Source organism: Choloepus didactylus, chromosome 7 (genome assembly GCF_015220235.1).
Source record: "Choloepus didactylus isolate mChoDid1 chromosome 7, mChoDid1.pri, whole genome shotgun sequence".
NCBI classification, from domain to species: Eukaryota; Metazoa; Chordata; class Mammalia; order Pilosa; family Megalonychidae; genus Choloepus; species Choloepus didactylus.
Window position 1 is genome coordinate 116,439,639 of NC_051313.1, and position 16,312 is coordinate 116,455,950.

At 48.0% G+C, this 16,312-nt stretch overlaps 1 protein-coding gene across 7 annotated transcripts in view; it reads right to left on the reverse strand.

Moving 5' to 3' along the window:
• Positions 1-868: 868 nt before the first annotated feature.
• The window catches only part of ZNF76 (zinc finger protein 76), a 31,332-nt gene continuing 15,888 nt past the window's right edge, over positions 869-16,312 (reverse strand). For 3 of the 7 annotated variants that reach the window (XM_037844129.1, XM_037844128.1, XM_037844130.1), the window contains exons 2-14: positions 14,687-14,855; positions 10,943-11,023; positions 10,747-10,824; positions 8,782-8,981; positions 6,581-6,697; positions 6,187-6,262; positions 5,417-5,542; positions 5,082-5,261; positions 4,004-4,642; positions 3,735-3,898; positions 2,921-3,088; positions 2,294-2,407; positions 869-1,759 (exon numbers count right to left, since the gene is read on the reverse strand). In XM_037844129.1, the coding sequence (XP_037700057.1) occupies positions 1,655-1,759; positions 2,294-2,407; positions 2,921-3,088; positions 3,735-3,898; positions 4,004-4,642; positions 5,082-5,261; positions 5,417-5,542; positions 6,187-6,262; positions 6,581-6,697; positions 8,782-8,981; positions 10,747-10,824; positions 10,943-11,023; positions 14,687-14,759 (2,121 nt within the window). In that variant the 5' untranslated portion in view covers positions 14,760-14,855 and the 3' untranslated portion in view covers positions 869-1,654. Of the gene's footprint in view, positions 1,760-2,293; positions 2,408-2,907; positions 3,089-3,734; positions 3,899-4,003; positions 4,643-5,081; positions 5,262-5,416; positions 5,543-6,186; positions 6,263-6,580; positions 6,698-8,781; positions 8,982-10,746; positions 10,825-10,942; positions 11,024-14,686; positions 14,856-16,312 lie in introns of those variants that run through there. The other 4 variants (XM_037844134.1, XM_037844133.1, XM_037844131.1 and 1 more) reach the window with 4 other exon arrangements.

Genomic DNA, 16,312 nt, shown 5'->3' on the forward strand with positions numbered 1-16,312 from the left:
GAGATACCTCTTCCCAGGGGGCATGCTCCAACCTCCCTGCTTCTAGAGTAAATAAGAGCTTGCTTGGCATCCCAGGAGAGGATGCCTGAGTTGGGGGAGGGGGTTCTATTCCTGGGTGGCAGGACAGGGCTTGGGGCACATCCATCACAGTGGAAAGGAAAGGGAGAGAGGGAAAGGGCACCTCCAAATCCCTGCCCTGGGATTTGAGTCAAACCTAGAGTTCCTTTCTTATCAAGTCCCTTCCCCTGCATACTCATCCTTAATGTTAGTGCTGGTCTGGTCCTACCACTCTCTTTTTAGTGTGGCCCAACTGTGGCTTTGGAATACCACAGCACGATCCCAGACACCATCAAGGCGGGCACCCCCAGAGCTAGGTAATAGAACCAAGACTGTTCAGTACCAAAGCAAAGGCATCTGAGACTCTGCTCCTTGAACCTCTGTAACTTCAGCAAAGGCACTCCCCACCCTCGCTCTAACCAGAGCTTTGACCACTTGGTGCAGCTAACCAAGTGCAGGGTGGGTCTGTAAGAGCTCTGATTACATTGCACAAAATAAGGCAGAAATACCAGAGCTTCTCCAGCCCAACCTTTCTTAGGCCTGGGATTTAACCAGAGCAGAAGCAGTGGTACCCCTGGCCCTGTATGGGTCTCACTACTATCCTGAGCTGCTCAGCTGTGGCAAAAAGCCGCTGGTAGCTCTCAGGGTTTCTCTTATACTGGGCTTCCTCCCACCTCTGCCCTGGGCAGGCCAGTCCCACCAATCTGAATCCAAGGTTGAATGGGTCTGTGTCAGGGATACAGGATCAAGAGGCCTGACTTGATGAGCCCTGCCACCAGGACCCAGAGCCGAAAGAAGGGAGGGACCCAGGTGGAAACTTGGAACTTTTATTAAATACTCATTCACCCATCTGCCACCACTGCCCAGAACAGAAAAAAAATTATCAAAATGGAATTAAAAACAAAAAAAACAAAACTAATCCCAATCCCCAGCTGTCTATATACAGGACCACTCCCTGCCTCTGCCACAAAGAGGTTAGGGAGCAGCTGGGGAATGGTGGAGGCTGGGCACGCTTTTTCCAGCCACAGGCCCCTGAGGAATTCTGAGGAAGTCCCTGCTGCCAAGTGGCCAGGCATCTCGGCTGGCCTCCAGGGAGGTGGTTATTGCTGGGAAGGACAGGAGCTGGGAAACCCCTGTGGCAGGGTTGGGCCTGCTCGGCCCCTACTGAGCTAAAGAGCTGTATGCCCTCTCTGCTGATGGGCAGTGACCAGTCGAGGTGGAGGACTAGTTCCCACAGCAGCCCAGATTTCCACCTGAGGAAGGGAAGAGAGGACTGAGGATGGGAAGAATGTTCTCTAGAGAGAGTGGAGCTGATACTCAGCTAATTTTGAGGGGAAGGCGCCCTGGTGATCAGCCTGGGGATCAGGCTTATCCTCAGCTCCTGAGGATGTTGTGCTCCCCTGATTTGGCTGCCTGGCTATCCTCTAGGGGAGGAACCGTGGTTCCCTCAGTTGGCCATTTTCCTGCTGCCTTCTTGCCCCAGAGACCAATGTGGCCACCTTCCATGTGTCAGCCACAGCCTGGCCCCTTGGAGGCACGCATGCCTGTACAGCACAGCACCTCCTCCATCACGGTGTAGCAGCCAGCCCTGTCAGACTCAGCAGCCACTCTCAGACGCTGTTGTCTCCAGGGTCATGGCTCCTTGCTGCATGGCAGCAGTGGCCACGCTGATGGCATCCTCTAAGGTTTGCTGCTCCTCCAGCTGTAGAGAAGGGAGTGGAGAGGGAAGGGGGAGAGTGAGACCCTCCATCTTAGATTCTCCTCCACCCACCCAGTGCCACACACTGAGCACTTAGTAGGGGCCCCAATAGATAGGAAGCTCACTGATAAAGAGTCCTATATGGCTATGGCACTGATAAAAAGTCCTATATGGCTAGGCATGGCCAAGGAGCCACTGTTCACTCCAGAGGGGGAATGACTGGTGGAGAGGACTTTAGCAATCATTTACTTCAGCCTACTTATTTTCACATGATGAAATGGAGACAAGAAGAGATGAAGGACTCGGATGCCAGGTGGATTGCCATCAAAGCTGTCCTGAAGTATAAAAAGGGCTTCACCTCTCTGCCTCAGTCAAGAAAGAGCACAGGACAGGCATGGAGTGTAGCAAAAAGGGATTATCCTTTGAAATAGGCTCTTTTAAGTCAAATACTCTTCTCTTTAAGGTCCCCATCTAATTTTCTCACCTTGTTCCCTTCCCTGGGTGTGGGATCCTTGTTCCTCCCAGACCTCTACCCACCTGCACTGCAATGTGTGTTCCATTGGCTGTGGCCAACAGCGCCACCTGTTGATGATGAAGGGATGCTACACTTGAGTCCTCAGCCAATACAGCTCCAGAGGTAATGATTGTGACCTGAAATACAGAACAAGGTTTTCCAACCACCTCCCTCCACTCACCCCAAATAAAATCACCCCAAGCAAGGTGTCTGGGAACAACCCAAAATGGTACAGAGCAACCATTACTGGGTCAGATGAATTAGCTTGGGGCTGAATTAAGTAAGGTTGGTTTTTCTCCAACTTAGAATCCAACTTAACTTAGGGATTCTGAATTGCAGAAGAGACCTGTAAAAGGCCCCAGAAATAACATAATTCAGTCCCTTCATTTGAAGATGGACTGAAGTCCATGGAAAAGTGACTTGCCTGTGGTTGCAAAGCAAATTAGGGATAGATTGAGATTCTGAAATTGTTTCTTGACTCCCAAATATTTTTAAAAATGAGAGTTGCTGATGGCCTAGTGGAGCTGTGGGGAAGACCCCATTTTGTCCTCATAAGAACATTTAACTAGCTCAGCCTACACTTTAACGCCCACCTCGTAGACAGGAATGACAAGAGAACAAGAAACCCCAAGCAAACCGCCTGGTCATACGGGCTGCGTCTGGGAGCCATCGGCGCTGACCATGGTGACTGTATGTGTGCCAGATGTGGCAAGGTCGTCATCATGACTGGGAATAGTGAGGGTGGTGCTGCCGTGCTGGGTCACCACACTGATGGCACTCCCCAGGGCCTGGAGGTCTTCCGGGGACAGGCTGACCTGCTGACAGGAGTTGAGAAGATGAGTTGGGTTGGAAGGCCCAGCAGAAGGTTGTCTGAAAGGCCCCAATGAAAATGCATCTGCTCTCTCAGACAAGGTTAGCTTACTGGTAAGTTAGGTCAGCTTCACACCACAGGGAAGTGGGGAAGGGGAGGGTAAAACAGGTCCCGGGTTGCAAAGAGAAGCTACACTAGAAGAATTCCATTGACAACATCTATTTACCATCACTCTGTCTTTGTGCCCTGCTCCATGCAATTCAGGGTTCCCACCTAGTTTTGTCACCATGACACTCCAAAAGGCATAGGTGCATTTGACAGTGAGGTTGCTGGCATGGCTCAGGATATGTTGCTGGTTAATAACACTGGTGCGACTACATCCTGGGCTCCCAGATCTCACACCATGCTCTGGCCCCTACACCAACATGTCTCTCTTGAGAAGGTCATTCAAGTGCCTCATTCGAATGATCAGGACTGAGTCAATATCCAAGCAAAGAGGGAAATAATAATTGTGTTCCAGAATTTCCAGAGACTGAGGTAGAAGCATAATGAGGAAGACGGACTGTGTCACAAGATCTGGTATTCTCAGCTTCCCTTCCCTGAGGTCCATAAGAATAGAAAAGGAAATTGAGTGAGCCCCATAGGGCCTGTACCTGCTGGGTGCCATCCTGAGTGATCAGAGCCACCTGGGGGGCCCCGTCCTCCTCTGTCACCATGGTCACTTGAGCTGGTATGTCATCGCCCTCTTCCTTCACCTCCGAAAGGTAAGCAATGCGGGGTCGTTTGGGTGGTGGGCTCTCCTCAGCAGCAGAGACAGCTGGGAGAGGAGAGCCCAGGCTGACACCTGCCACTGGATGGCCATGGGGAGGCCCAGCTTGCCCTGCTCACCCCCTGCCCACTCTTCTCTAGTCGTGCCCCTCACCCTCAAGCTGCTGTTGCTCATAAAGGGCCTGCTCGCTCTCCTCCGTGGCCTCCAGCTCGCCATGGGCGCTTCGCTTGTGCATGGCCAGAGTGGAGGTTTGCCGGTAGGTCTTGCCACAGGTGCTGCAGGTGTAGGGCTTGCAGTGTGTGTGCACCACGTGGTGCTTGTACAAGCTTGAGTACTCGGTGAAGCGCTTCCCACAGCCTGGTACCGTGCAAACGTATGGCTTCTCCCCTGGGGACACTGGGCTGTGAGGGGGGTGGGAACTGGGGCTGGCAAGGGGAAAACTAAGGGGACAGGGGTGGGGACAGGGTTGGTGAGGGGACAGCCACAGAGGGAGGGAGAGGGACTGAGATCTGGGACTATGAATGAACAGAGTTGGGGAAGATGGCAGTGGGACACAGAAAGGATATGGGCATGGGACTGTTAAACCCAGAGACAAGGTAGAGAGAAAATGGGACAGAGCAAGGCTGGTAAAGGGGCTGATGGGGTGGGGGGAGCAGGTCGGGGTTGGTAAGGTTGAGGGTGGGAGAGTTGAGAGTGGTGAACTGAGGGAGAGGAGATAAAGGGATAACTGGAGTTGTCGGGTGAGATGAGAAAGCAAGGGAGACACATGGCTGAGAGGAGTGACACAGAAGGCTGGACAAGGGACACAGCATTGGGGAGGGTGAGGATACACAGGAGTCACATGGACAATGGATGAGGTGAGGAGATGAAGGTGACATCTCACTCTGCCTTTTCCCCATCATTCCTGACTCTGGCCACTTCCTGGGAGCTTAACTAGAGGGGGAGAATTCAGGGTGAGTGTAGAGGGGTGGCAGGGAGCTGAGGGACCCCAGAGACGGCTGGCAATACCTGTCAGACTGGACCTAACTGAAAATGAAGAACCCTTCACCCTCAGTGGAAAAAGTGATTCTGGTGGGCTATGGCTGGAACCACATAACCCCTTGCCCCAAGACCAGCATGGAATGGCCAGCCAAGGGCTCTCTGGCTGGGAGTTGAGAACATGTCTTAGATCAGGAGCCAGTAGAGGGGTGGGGGCCCCAGGGGGGCAGTCTTTGCATGTCAGCTGGCCCACCTGTGTGGATGCGCACGTGATTCTTATAGTTGGTGGCGCTGGTGAAGCCGCGGCCACAGTGAGGCTCAGGGCAGGTGTAGGGCCGCTCACCCGTGTGGGTGCGCACATGTACCTTCCGGATGTTAGACGTGGTGAAGGAACGGCCACAGCCCTCGAAGGGGCACCGGAAAGGGCGTTCACCTATGGAGAGGAGGGGGTGTGGGGGTGGCTCAGCAGGGGTGGCCGGGCCAGAGCAAGGAGCAGGGATGGCACTGGGCTTGAGGTCTAGTCTCAAAGGTGAGCTAAGCATTCCTCTCCCAGGGAGCAGCAGAACATAGAGGGCAGGCCCAGCTTACCAGTGTGAGTACGGACATGCTTCTGCAGGTCTCCAGAGGTCTTAAAGGCCTTGCTGCACAGCTCCTCTGGGCACTTGTATGGCTTCTCCCCAGTGTGGGTGCGTACGTGGCTCTTCAGCCCATATCCTGGGGGGGGGGGGGGGGCGGCGGCGGCAGGGGTGTGATGAGCACCCAGCAGGACCCTCATCCTCCACATTCCCACATTCCCACCTTCTTAATTCAGAGGCTCTCCATCTAGAAGTGTGCTCTGTGAGGCTCCAAACCTCCTGTAACTCGAGAGGCCCATGTCTGCCTCTATCCGTCTATCCCTGCCTGGAGAGTTGGGAGGAACTGGAAAAGCCCACTCTGACCTCCTTCCCTATCTAGGGGTAGCTAGACACATTCCAGGGCATAAGCATAAGATGGAATCTAAAGATCCTATGGTTTAAAGGCCACTGTTTCACAGAGGAGGAAAATAAAGTCCAAGATACAATGGCCCACTTAATACCCCACAGTTGTTTGGCGTCAGAGCAGGCATGTGCAGCGGCTTCTCTCCCCCAGCTCCCCAGGCTCCTTCTGTTAGCCTGGCCCATGCTGCCTGTTGCTTCTGTAACTGGGTTTCCTCCAGAGAAAGCACTCGGCAAATCAGAGCACTCTGGACAGCAGTTTTCTATTTTTTCAGGAAGGCAGCCTGGTATTGGGTTTCCTTCAGGGAGTTCCTAAAGCTGATCTAGAAAGTCCTGCCCTCAACTGGAAGTAGTTCACCTTTGGTCTCCATCTAGGCAGGTTACCTGTGGCAAAGGCTTTTCCGCAGCTGGGGAAGTCACACCTATATGGACGGTCACCTGTATGCGCTCGTTCGTGTACCTGTGAGATAAACAAGTACATAATTCAGAGGAATAAGAGGATAACCTGGGTTCTTTAGTTCTCTTTAGGGCCAAGAGTACCAGAATATCCAGATATCAGCCAGCTCATCCAGAGAGCCTTCCTTGATTCTCTTCTCTTCCTGTAATCTCCATGTGTGTACTTATACCTTGTGCTGACATTTCTATTCACTCATCTCTTCCCTCCAACAGGCAATGAGCAACTTGAGGGCAGGGACCAGTTCCAGTCAAAGCAGAAAGATAAAATTACAGCCTGGTGGGGAAAATGGCAGAGCTGAAAGCCATCTGTGGGCACCCTTACCTTTAAGTGATGAGCGGTGGTGTAGAGACGTCCACAGCCCTTGTAGCCACAGCGGAATGCTCTGTCCCCAACCTGCTGTCCTTTGCCATTATGAGGAGCTTGGCTGTCATGCAGAACCTGAGGGAAAAATCTTGGAATCCCTACATGTATCCTCCCCAACAAGGGGAGGGGAAGGGTGGGACACAGGGCCCAGCTGGCGCTTAAGACCTGATAAACAGGGTTAAGTATGCCACAGACCTCTAGGGGACAAAAACAATATGGGGTAGCATATCCAGACAGACAGGGAACAGACTGCAGAACAACAGTTAAGACAGAAGAAACAGGGCTGGCACACAGAGTCTTTGATGTCCATCTTTGACGGACAGGGGAGGACTAAATGTCATCAGGGCTGTGTCAGCTATCACAGAAAGAGCAGCCCCGGGACACCTAGGTTGTCCAAATAGCCACACTTGAGTTAGGCTGGGTCCCAGAATTCCTGTTTGACCAAACTACTTAGGAGGTCTTAACTCTGGGCACCTTCATCTTCTGAAAGGAAGAGCCCCTTCCTTCCCACCAGAAATCTATGTTCAGAAGGGGCATTAATAAGGGAGCTTGCTGTGCAGATGAGCCCACTTAGGTTAGCTGGTGGGGCATGGGGCCAAGAGTGAGGTAGCCATGACTAGCAAACTGCAGAAATAGGATGGCCTGGGGCTACAGGACCCCATCAGAAGTCTCAGCTCTAAGCATCAGTGCTAACCTTAGTGTCCCACTAACTGACAACTCCTTCCCTTTCATATTCTTTCCTGAGAATATTGCTAGAACCACTTATTTCACACCAGCCTCTGGGCACAGCAAGTCCTTACTGTTCTGCTTTCCTGGGCAGGGTCCTGATGGGATCATCCTTAGTTTTTATTTTTGGGATGCTACTGGATCACACTTTGGCCTTTCCAGGAGCTCCTGAAACAGAACTCCTGAAATCATGGTGAGAAGGGGACAAAAGGGTGAAGCCAAACTCATGGCAAGGTCTATCTAGTCAGGGGTCAAGCAACTGACAAAGTTTCATGGATACTTATGGGGGTAGAGGGGGAAGATTACAGGTGGCCAGACCTAATCAGCAGGCTAACCCACTCAGGAGCTGGGATTTCATTCCCATATCTCACTAGCTCCAAGAAATCGAAGGAATCAGGGAACATCAGGGCTGGAAGTGACCTCTAAGATTATCTGGTCCCATCTCATCATGTTAGAGAGGAATAAGCTGAGGCTGGGAGGGAAGTGACTTACTCAAGGTTAAACTACATAGAGGCAGAGCCAGGACACAGCTCAGGACTTGTGATTATTTAAAGTTTGATTCCCTTTCCATCAGCAGCACATCTCAAATTTGGCCTCTAAACTAGTCCTTGGGCAATAGGAAGGGCCAGGCATAGGCCAAAGTATACTGCCGTAAAGTTTTGGGCTTTATTTCGAAAAGACATGGATTTCCTCTATGATACAGCCACAACCATTTTCTTACAAAAACAACTCCCCCACAGATCTTTCAAGGAAGCTGTGCCACACTGAGACTCGGTGGTCCACTCCTGGAAGGGAATACTTTGTTTGGAAAGCTCATGGATCTGTCCCACCCCGGGCAGGACCATAGTTCCAGCAGACAGTACTTTGGCTGACATTTGGAGAGTTAGAATCCTACTTCTATTCAGTTGAGCTACTGCCCAGGCCTCCTGTTCCAAGAATCCCAGCTGCTTTGTTGCGTATGCCCTCATCACTGCCTCCTGAGGTTATATTCCCAAATGACTACATGAGTCGCAGAGAAGAAATAAATACAAGAACATTTGACCTCAGTGGACTGAAAAACTAATAAAAGTCACTGGCAAGGGCTTTTCCAGACAGCACAGAGGATTATTACAACAGCTAAAGTGAGGCTGGGCCTAAATTCCCACCATACAGATGTCATTGCTTCTTACAGCTGCCTCCCCTAGCAGAGACAGCTTAAACTAGGGTGAGTATAAACAGCTGTCAGTGGCCCCGGCCAGGCTGTGATGTACTCCCTGGACAATGACATGTAAGGAATGAGTTGGGGGAGGGAAGGGCAAAGGTAGTAGCCCAATCACAGGACTGCCCTTTTCCTCTTGAGATGCAGAAGTTCTGGCAAGGCCAAGGGGCAGTGGGCATGCAAAGCCCTACTGTCCAGAGAACTGATAAGGGGACATCAGGCAAGGCATGTTTACCTTGCTGGCATACTGCTCCAGGGCCACCACTGTGTCTGCACTGAAGCCCTCATCCTCTTCTGTGGCCAGATCCTCCAAGCCCACCTCTGTCTGCACGGCCAGGATGGTGCTGTCTGATGGCACAGCCACAGGGTGGTGAATGTAGGCGGTGGAGCCATCTTCCAGCTGGACGGCTTCCAGGGCGCTGGGGTCATAGCCCTCTGCAGGGAACTTGCAGTTAGCCCAGATGCCACCCAAGGGAAAAAGACAGAGCTGGGATCCTGGCTTTAGGTTAATGAGATACCAATACCAAGGAGAACTTTTAGTGTGGAGTTTCTCCTGGAAGGACTTTCCCTCCTCTTCCCTCTACCTCAGTGATTCACTCTTGCTGGCCTGCCTTCTGGGGCTGTTTCTCCTAAGGACAAAGTCTCCTATGGAGCACTGGTTGGGAACTCACAAGCTCTGTGAGGACCTGACAGGAGACGATCACTATCTTGGCCTAAATGACCACAAAAACCTCCTGACTGGTTGCTCTTCACCCTCGCTAGTTTTCTCCAGGCAGCACAGCATCCAGAGGGAACTTTCCAGGACATAAATGTAATGTCACCTGCCTGCTAAACAGTTCCATGGCTTTCTGCTGGTCTCAGGATAAAGACCCAAATCCTTATCCCAACACTCAAGCCTTTTTAGTGCTCTGGCTCCTGCTTCTCTCTCATTGCCTTCATCTTACCCATGCCGCCCTCATTCCCAGTTCTCTAGCTCAGCAGTTCTTTGAAAATGCCATTCTTTCTTCCTCCCATCTCTGGGCCTGCATATGCTGCTCCTTCTGTCTGGAATACTGAACCCAACCTAACCCCCTGTGCTGGTTTGAAGCTGTTATGTACCCCATAAAAGGCCATGTTCTCTTAATCCATCCCTGTGGGGGCAGATCTATTGTTGGCTGGGATCTTTTGATTAGGTTGTTTCTATGGAGATGTGACCTAGCCCATTCCAGGTGGGTCTTAATCCCCTTGCTGGAGTCCTCTATGAGAGGATAAAAGACAGATGAAACTTAAGAGAATTCAGAAAAGCTAAGAGAGAAAGAAAATGCCCTGGGAGAAGCAAGAAGGACCCACAGAAACTGGGAAAGCCATTTTGAAACTAGGGCCCCAGGAGAGAAGGACCAGAAGACATTGCCATGTGCCTTCCTGGATGGGAAGCCTGGATGCCAGCAGCCTTTCCTCAGAGAAGGTATCCTCCTCCCCTTGATACCTTAATTTGGACATTTTCCTTGCCTTAGCACTGTAAATTTGTAACCTAATAAAATCTCATTGAAAAAGCCAATCCATTTTTGTTATTTTGCATTCCGGCAGCTTTAGCAAACTAAAACACCCCCTCTTTCCTTAGCTAACTCCACTTCACCCTTCATTTCTCAGCTCAAGTCACTTTCTCACAGAAGCCTACCCTGACCCTGATCCCAGTTTGCAATTATCAGTTCATCAATGATGGTGTGTTTCACTTCCATTTCCCCCACTAGACTCCAGGAGAGCAGGGACTGTTTTCTGGCTCTTGGATCCTTGCACCTGGCACCATGCCTGGCACATAGTCATTGCTCAAGAAATTACTTGTAGCAAGAATAAATCATTATTCCTCAGTACCTTATAAACTTCATTCTTAGGTATTGGTAAGTTTTTACTTCTGATCTTGGATGATGTCATCGTGTTCTATCCAAAGCCCTAAGATTGTGGCAGCGCTGGAGCCAAAGCCATTATCAGGGCCCATGTTACTGACCCCTGAAGCTCAGCTTCCTGGTGGCAGAAACAGCTGCTCCTATGGGCCACACTAGGGAAGTTGAGTGAGGCTACTAATTCAGGTGATCCTGTAGGTACCCTGGGGACTATAGCTCCCATGTCTATACCTCAACCCCCGTGGTGTGCCACCCCATTCCCAATTGCTGCCAGTTCTCCCTCCCTTGCTTCTCATCAGCCCAGATGACTGTGAACCCACCTTTGGGTGTACGGTGTATGTAGGCCATGCTGCCATCTTCCAGCTGCACGGGCTGTCCATCCTCAAAGGAGAGAGATTCTGCAATGAGAGCAATGCTTGCCTTTCTCTGGAGTCCAGTGCTGCTCAGTGAGGGCTGCCCTGCCCCACTTCTAAAAGCAGGTGTGTGTTGGAGTAGAGGGTGGTGTGGTGCTCTCACCTTTTTGCACTGTCACTTGGTGAATATATGCAGTGGTCCCGTCCTCAAGCTGGATCACTTGCCCTTCAAGCAGCTTCTCTCCTGGTGAAACATAGAGAAATGGGTCAGGACCAGATGAGGGCTGAGAAACAACTGCCCGTTCTTAGGAGAGGCCTATTTGAATCTCTGGGCATTAGTATGCTTGTCTAAGCACAGGTAAAGTTACATTCTCCGAGTTACCTTGCTCCCCGCTTCCCTAGGCCTGGGTCTCAGAGGCACTGGGTAGCGAAGTTACTCTGCCATGCAGGGACACTACATCTCCCACGAGATTCCCTTCGTTATTCATAGGAGGAGCAACTTCATTTATTACTGCACCTATGTCTGTCTAAGAAGGGACTTCCAACCTAATGATAAGTTGCTGAGATTGATCTAAATGGAGAACAAAGGATACACTTAAACCTGAAAAGGCCCAAAACGGTCAAAATTTAGATACGGCTCAAACTAATGAAATCAAAATACATGCCCTTGTTTTCCACTGTGGCAGTGGGACAAAACCCAGACCCTTTGATAAGGCAGTATCACAGGCCTTCTGGGTTTTGAATTCTAGCTCTGCCTGTGTGACTTTGGACAGCTTATCCAAACTCTCTGTGCCTCAGTTTTCTGTTCTTAAAATGGGGATCAAAAATCAAATTTTCCTCATAGGATTGGAAGGAGGCTAAACAAATTAAGGAATATAAAATACATGGAACATTTTATTACAATATCCCAATCTCATTTTAGAAGAAACAGAAAGTAAAACAACGCAGAGTTTTGTGAGTGTGACTATTATATGGCCACCCAGGCCTTATTCCAGTGCCACTGTTGGGTAATGTTTCCTTCATTGACTTTCTTTCTTTCCTTTTTTTTTTTTTCCATTTTTGAAGATTTTATACCAGATATGACAAACATTGATCAGCTGATGATTATTATTGTATGAGAGAAACCCCTATGAGTGATTTTTGATTTTTCTGTCAACTAAAAACTATCTAGCAGTGACTTTATTCAACAAAGTGAAGCAAGTTCTAGATAATTTTAACCTGCTGTTGAAAGGTATTTGTGGCCAGTTGTATGACAACATAGTTATGAAAGGTGTGAACAAAGAGCAAGCACTCTTTTAAAATTTCCTTCATTGACCTTTAATATTTTCATTTAAATTTTCTGATAAAAAATTCACTCACCTAAGGTAACACAATAAGCAGTGTAAAAATTAACAAGACTCTAGATTTCCAAAGACATTACACTTCTCTTATCTCAGATCCTTATTGGAAAGTACTTCTAAAAGCAAAGGCTCTATGCAAAGAATTAGGCTGCTTCCTGTGTCTGGTGAATTTGAGAGGGGTCAGGAGAAAGGAAGGGAAAATGGAAAGAGGAAAAGAAAGAAGAGATTGAAGAATTAATAACAAGTGCTTTGTTCATCCTTTTCTTTAGAAGTTTCAGGTTTAGGAATTTGAGCTCTTATGATGTGGGAAAAGGACCAAGCAGCTACTTTAAGCTCAGTATTTTGCTGATGTTTCCCCATCAGAGGAATCTATAGCCTTGTCCCCAAACTGAGTCTTCTTGGGGTAAGTAACTACTAGTTCTACAACTCAGCTGAAGGTAGATGAGGTGGAGACACAGGTAAGAAGTAGAAGAGAAAGGCAGCTGAGATGAGGGGAGAGAGACTTACTCTTTTCTTTCCCACCCAGCAAGCAAAGACTACTTCTGCATTTTAACATTCTATCTGTCCCAGCAAGGGCACTGGCTACTTGAGATTCTGAAAGCACCAGTAAAAATTCTGCTAGCAGAGTACCCATATTGCTTCAAGGCAGAAAACAAAATGTTAAGAAGAGTTGTTTGAGAAAAGTTTTTAACCTAGAATTTCCTCTAACATCCAGAGACTACAATGGAGAAAGGCGGGAGGGGAGACAAGCTGATTGAAGTGGCCCTTGTATCCCTTAAAAAGAGGTGACCATATATCTCCATTTGCCCGGAACAGTTCCAGTGTGTTTAATAATAGCACACTCTTCCACTCTCAAAAGTGTCCAGCATACATTTTATACTCACCCTAATTATAAGTAAGTCTCATAAAATTCTAGGCCTCCTGCTGGCTAAGCTGGACCCAGACACTGATGCCTGCTGACAAAAGTGCTTCCGTCAAGAGCTTCAGAGGAATAGTTAGAGAGATGCCTTTCAGGATAGTGCAGTTCTAGTTCCTGAAGGCCAATTTACCCTGGGTAAATTATATATATATATATAAAATCAACTGCAAGTGAGTATGTACACATGTGTGTGTACATATTTGCATGCATGTACAACTGCAACACTGGAGGGCAGCAGGGAACAGAGCCAGGGAAAGTGACAAGAGAAAGATAAAAGGGGAGGAGGAGGTGAAAAGAGACCCAGACCTTTCAAAAGGAGAGACATAAGAGTGTGGCTTTCTCAGGTAAAGTGTGACCACTTACTTTTGATTGATTGATTCAACCATTAATTCACAGTGGAAGACGTGAAATAACTGGGTCGTAGGAGTAAATACAGCCCTATCTACAGTTCCTAAATTCTTCCGTCTCGCTAAGAGTGCAACAGAGGGGCAAGACTTGTAGTGGGTCTTGTAGATGACAGTTCAGGCTTCAAAAGTATTCTTGAGAAGTTCCATTCTCAAGAGAATGAAGCCAGCCAGAACCCACACATTGTAGACAGCTCTTGATGAGAAACTTTCCAAAAGGGACCCATATACACTGTCGGAAAGAACTTACTGATGAGATTAAGGGGCTTCTTTATTCATATCTAGAAGCAGACAATTTAAAATGAAATAAACAACTTAACTCGAAACTTGGGAGTTGAAATGAAGGAGGGCAATGTAGCAATGACAACGCAATCACAAGGATGGTGGCACTCGTAGACTCCAGAAAAAGGAAAATAAAGAGTAGGAATAAGGCACTGTTTACCCACTGCAGTCCAAGGAAGACAGGCATGCCATCTGGCATGAATGAGATTGCTGGCAAGAAAGGAGGAGCTTGTAACTATGCACATCCCTGGCCTTAAACACTCTTTGTTCTGACTCCACATCCAACATAATTTTAATTTCCTTGTGAGCGGGGGTAGGGTTGCCAGATAAATACAGGATGCCCCATTAAATCTGAATTTCAGAAAAAAAAAAATTTTTTAGTAATTTTACTATTATTTTAGTATTTTTACTAAATATTTTACCCCATGTTCATGCATAGCTATCCCATGTAATATTTGGAACAGATTTACACTGAAAAATTATTTGTTGTTTATCTAAAATTCAGACTTAACTGTGTGTCCTGTATTTTTATTTGCTAAACATGGCAACCTAGTGGGACTAAGGAATGAGCTCTGTGCTTGGGTAACCCCCTCTGAATCTCAGAGAGTTTCTCATATGCAGTAAATTCTTAGTAATTCCTGAGTGCTTAAACTTGCTTGAATTAGGATGATGAACAGCTTCGAGAAAGCCTAAGAAACTAGAAAGGGAGTACTTGGAAAGTGGGGAAATCATGGCTAGTATTGTGTTCATTCTTTCCAAAAATATTTACTAACTACTCACTACACATAAGGTTGTGGCTCCTATAGCTGAGAAGTATGATTTTCTAGCTTACCTAGGTGGCATTTTATTCCCTTTTCCTTAAGCACCACATGAGATTCTCATGCAGAAACAGTTATGGTGGTGAGTGTAGAACAAGCAGGTAAAGGGCAGGGTGGGGTTCTGAGGTCCCCGGAAATACCCACCTTTGATAGCTTGCTGGATGTAGGCTGTTGTCCCATCACTAAGGGTCACCGCCTGCAGACCCAAGCTCTCCATGGCAAACTACTGCTTGTGCACTGAGACATGAAGTTGGCTTTTGGCCAGCACCGAGAGCCACAGCTAAGGTCAGAGACTTCCTTCCAGGTCACAAATCTGAAAACAGACAGGTGTCATAGAATGAGTTGTGAGGATATACAGGGAGGGAGTAAATGAAGCAGCCCTGGGCAACCCCCCTTCCTAGCACTTACACCCCTGGAGTTACGTACTTCAGTACTTATCACTAGCTGTTTAATGTTTGTTGCCTACATGAGACTTTGGGATCCAGTCTGGTTTCTGGGTATGACTCATTGGGTTCTTATGTGTGAGGTGAGAAGAGCCAGAGCTTCCTGCTAGCAGGATTTTCTCTGCATCATGGAACCCGCCTCTAGCGGTAGACCTTATCTCTTATGAAGGGTGTATAAAGCCCACAGACTCTACTCCAGGTTCAGTGGTTAGGATTCCCTTTGCCAACTATCCACAGAATTCCTCTGGGCAGAATCTGAATGCCTACTTGGATTCTCACAACTTTCCAGTTAATCCCAATCAGTACTACCCAACATGCTTTTATGTCAGAGTAACCAGAAAAAGATTTGTGTCACACCGCAGATGCTGCTGCTTGAAGCCAGAAGCAACCAGCTGAGGCTCTGGCAGCTCTGAGGGCTGAGCAGGTCAATATCTTGGCATAACTACAGCCCATTTGGAACACACTGGTTGGGATACTCTATCCTACACTTGGCATCTCAACTAGAATTATTCATTCATTCTGTCTATAAACATTAACTGAATGGGGATACCAATACTATTACTGCTACTAATAGTAACTGCGAACACTACTGTAGTGCTAATCACGTACTAGGCATTTTACATATATTAACTCATTCAATCCTCACAATGACCCTATAATTAAATACTATTATTACCCATTTTATAGTTGAAGGAACTGAAGTTCAGAGAGGTTAAGTAATTTGCTCAAAGTTGCACAGCTAATAAGTGGGGCAGCAGGATTCAAAACTAGGCCATCTGGTTCCAGAGTCTGTACCCTTAAATATTCTACTATGCTGCCTGGTTCAGAGGTTCTTTTTCTTTTTTTTTTTTTTTGCTGACAAATGATCCTTTATTGAAATATTTGCCTTTATAGTTTTTAACTAGCTGGGCATTCCACTGTTGATGTCATCTATAACATCATGTGAGTGGTACCCATCAACATTGCACCCACAGACTGGGCAGTGCCCACAATCTCTTTAATGTATCCAGAGAGCTCTCTGGCTAAAGATTGGTGTCACATCTGTCAGGCTATGCTGACAATCACCAAAAGATATCACCCTTGTGCTTAATGTTTTTCTGTTGCTTTCTGTCACTGGGTGGTTCCTTAAGGGCTTTGATGATCCGGGTGGAAGCAGAAGGTACCACCTCAATCTAGGTCTGCCTGTTCTGAATAGTCAGTTTCACCTTAATTCTTAGACCCTTCTGGTTACGAGTTGCCTTGGAGATGTAATCACCAAGCACTTAAAAGACAGACCCATGGAGCTGATTTTGAAGGCCAAGACAAACATGGCACTGACTCCCCCACT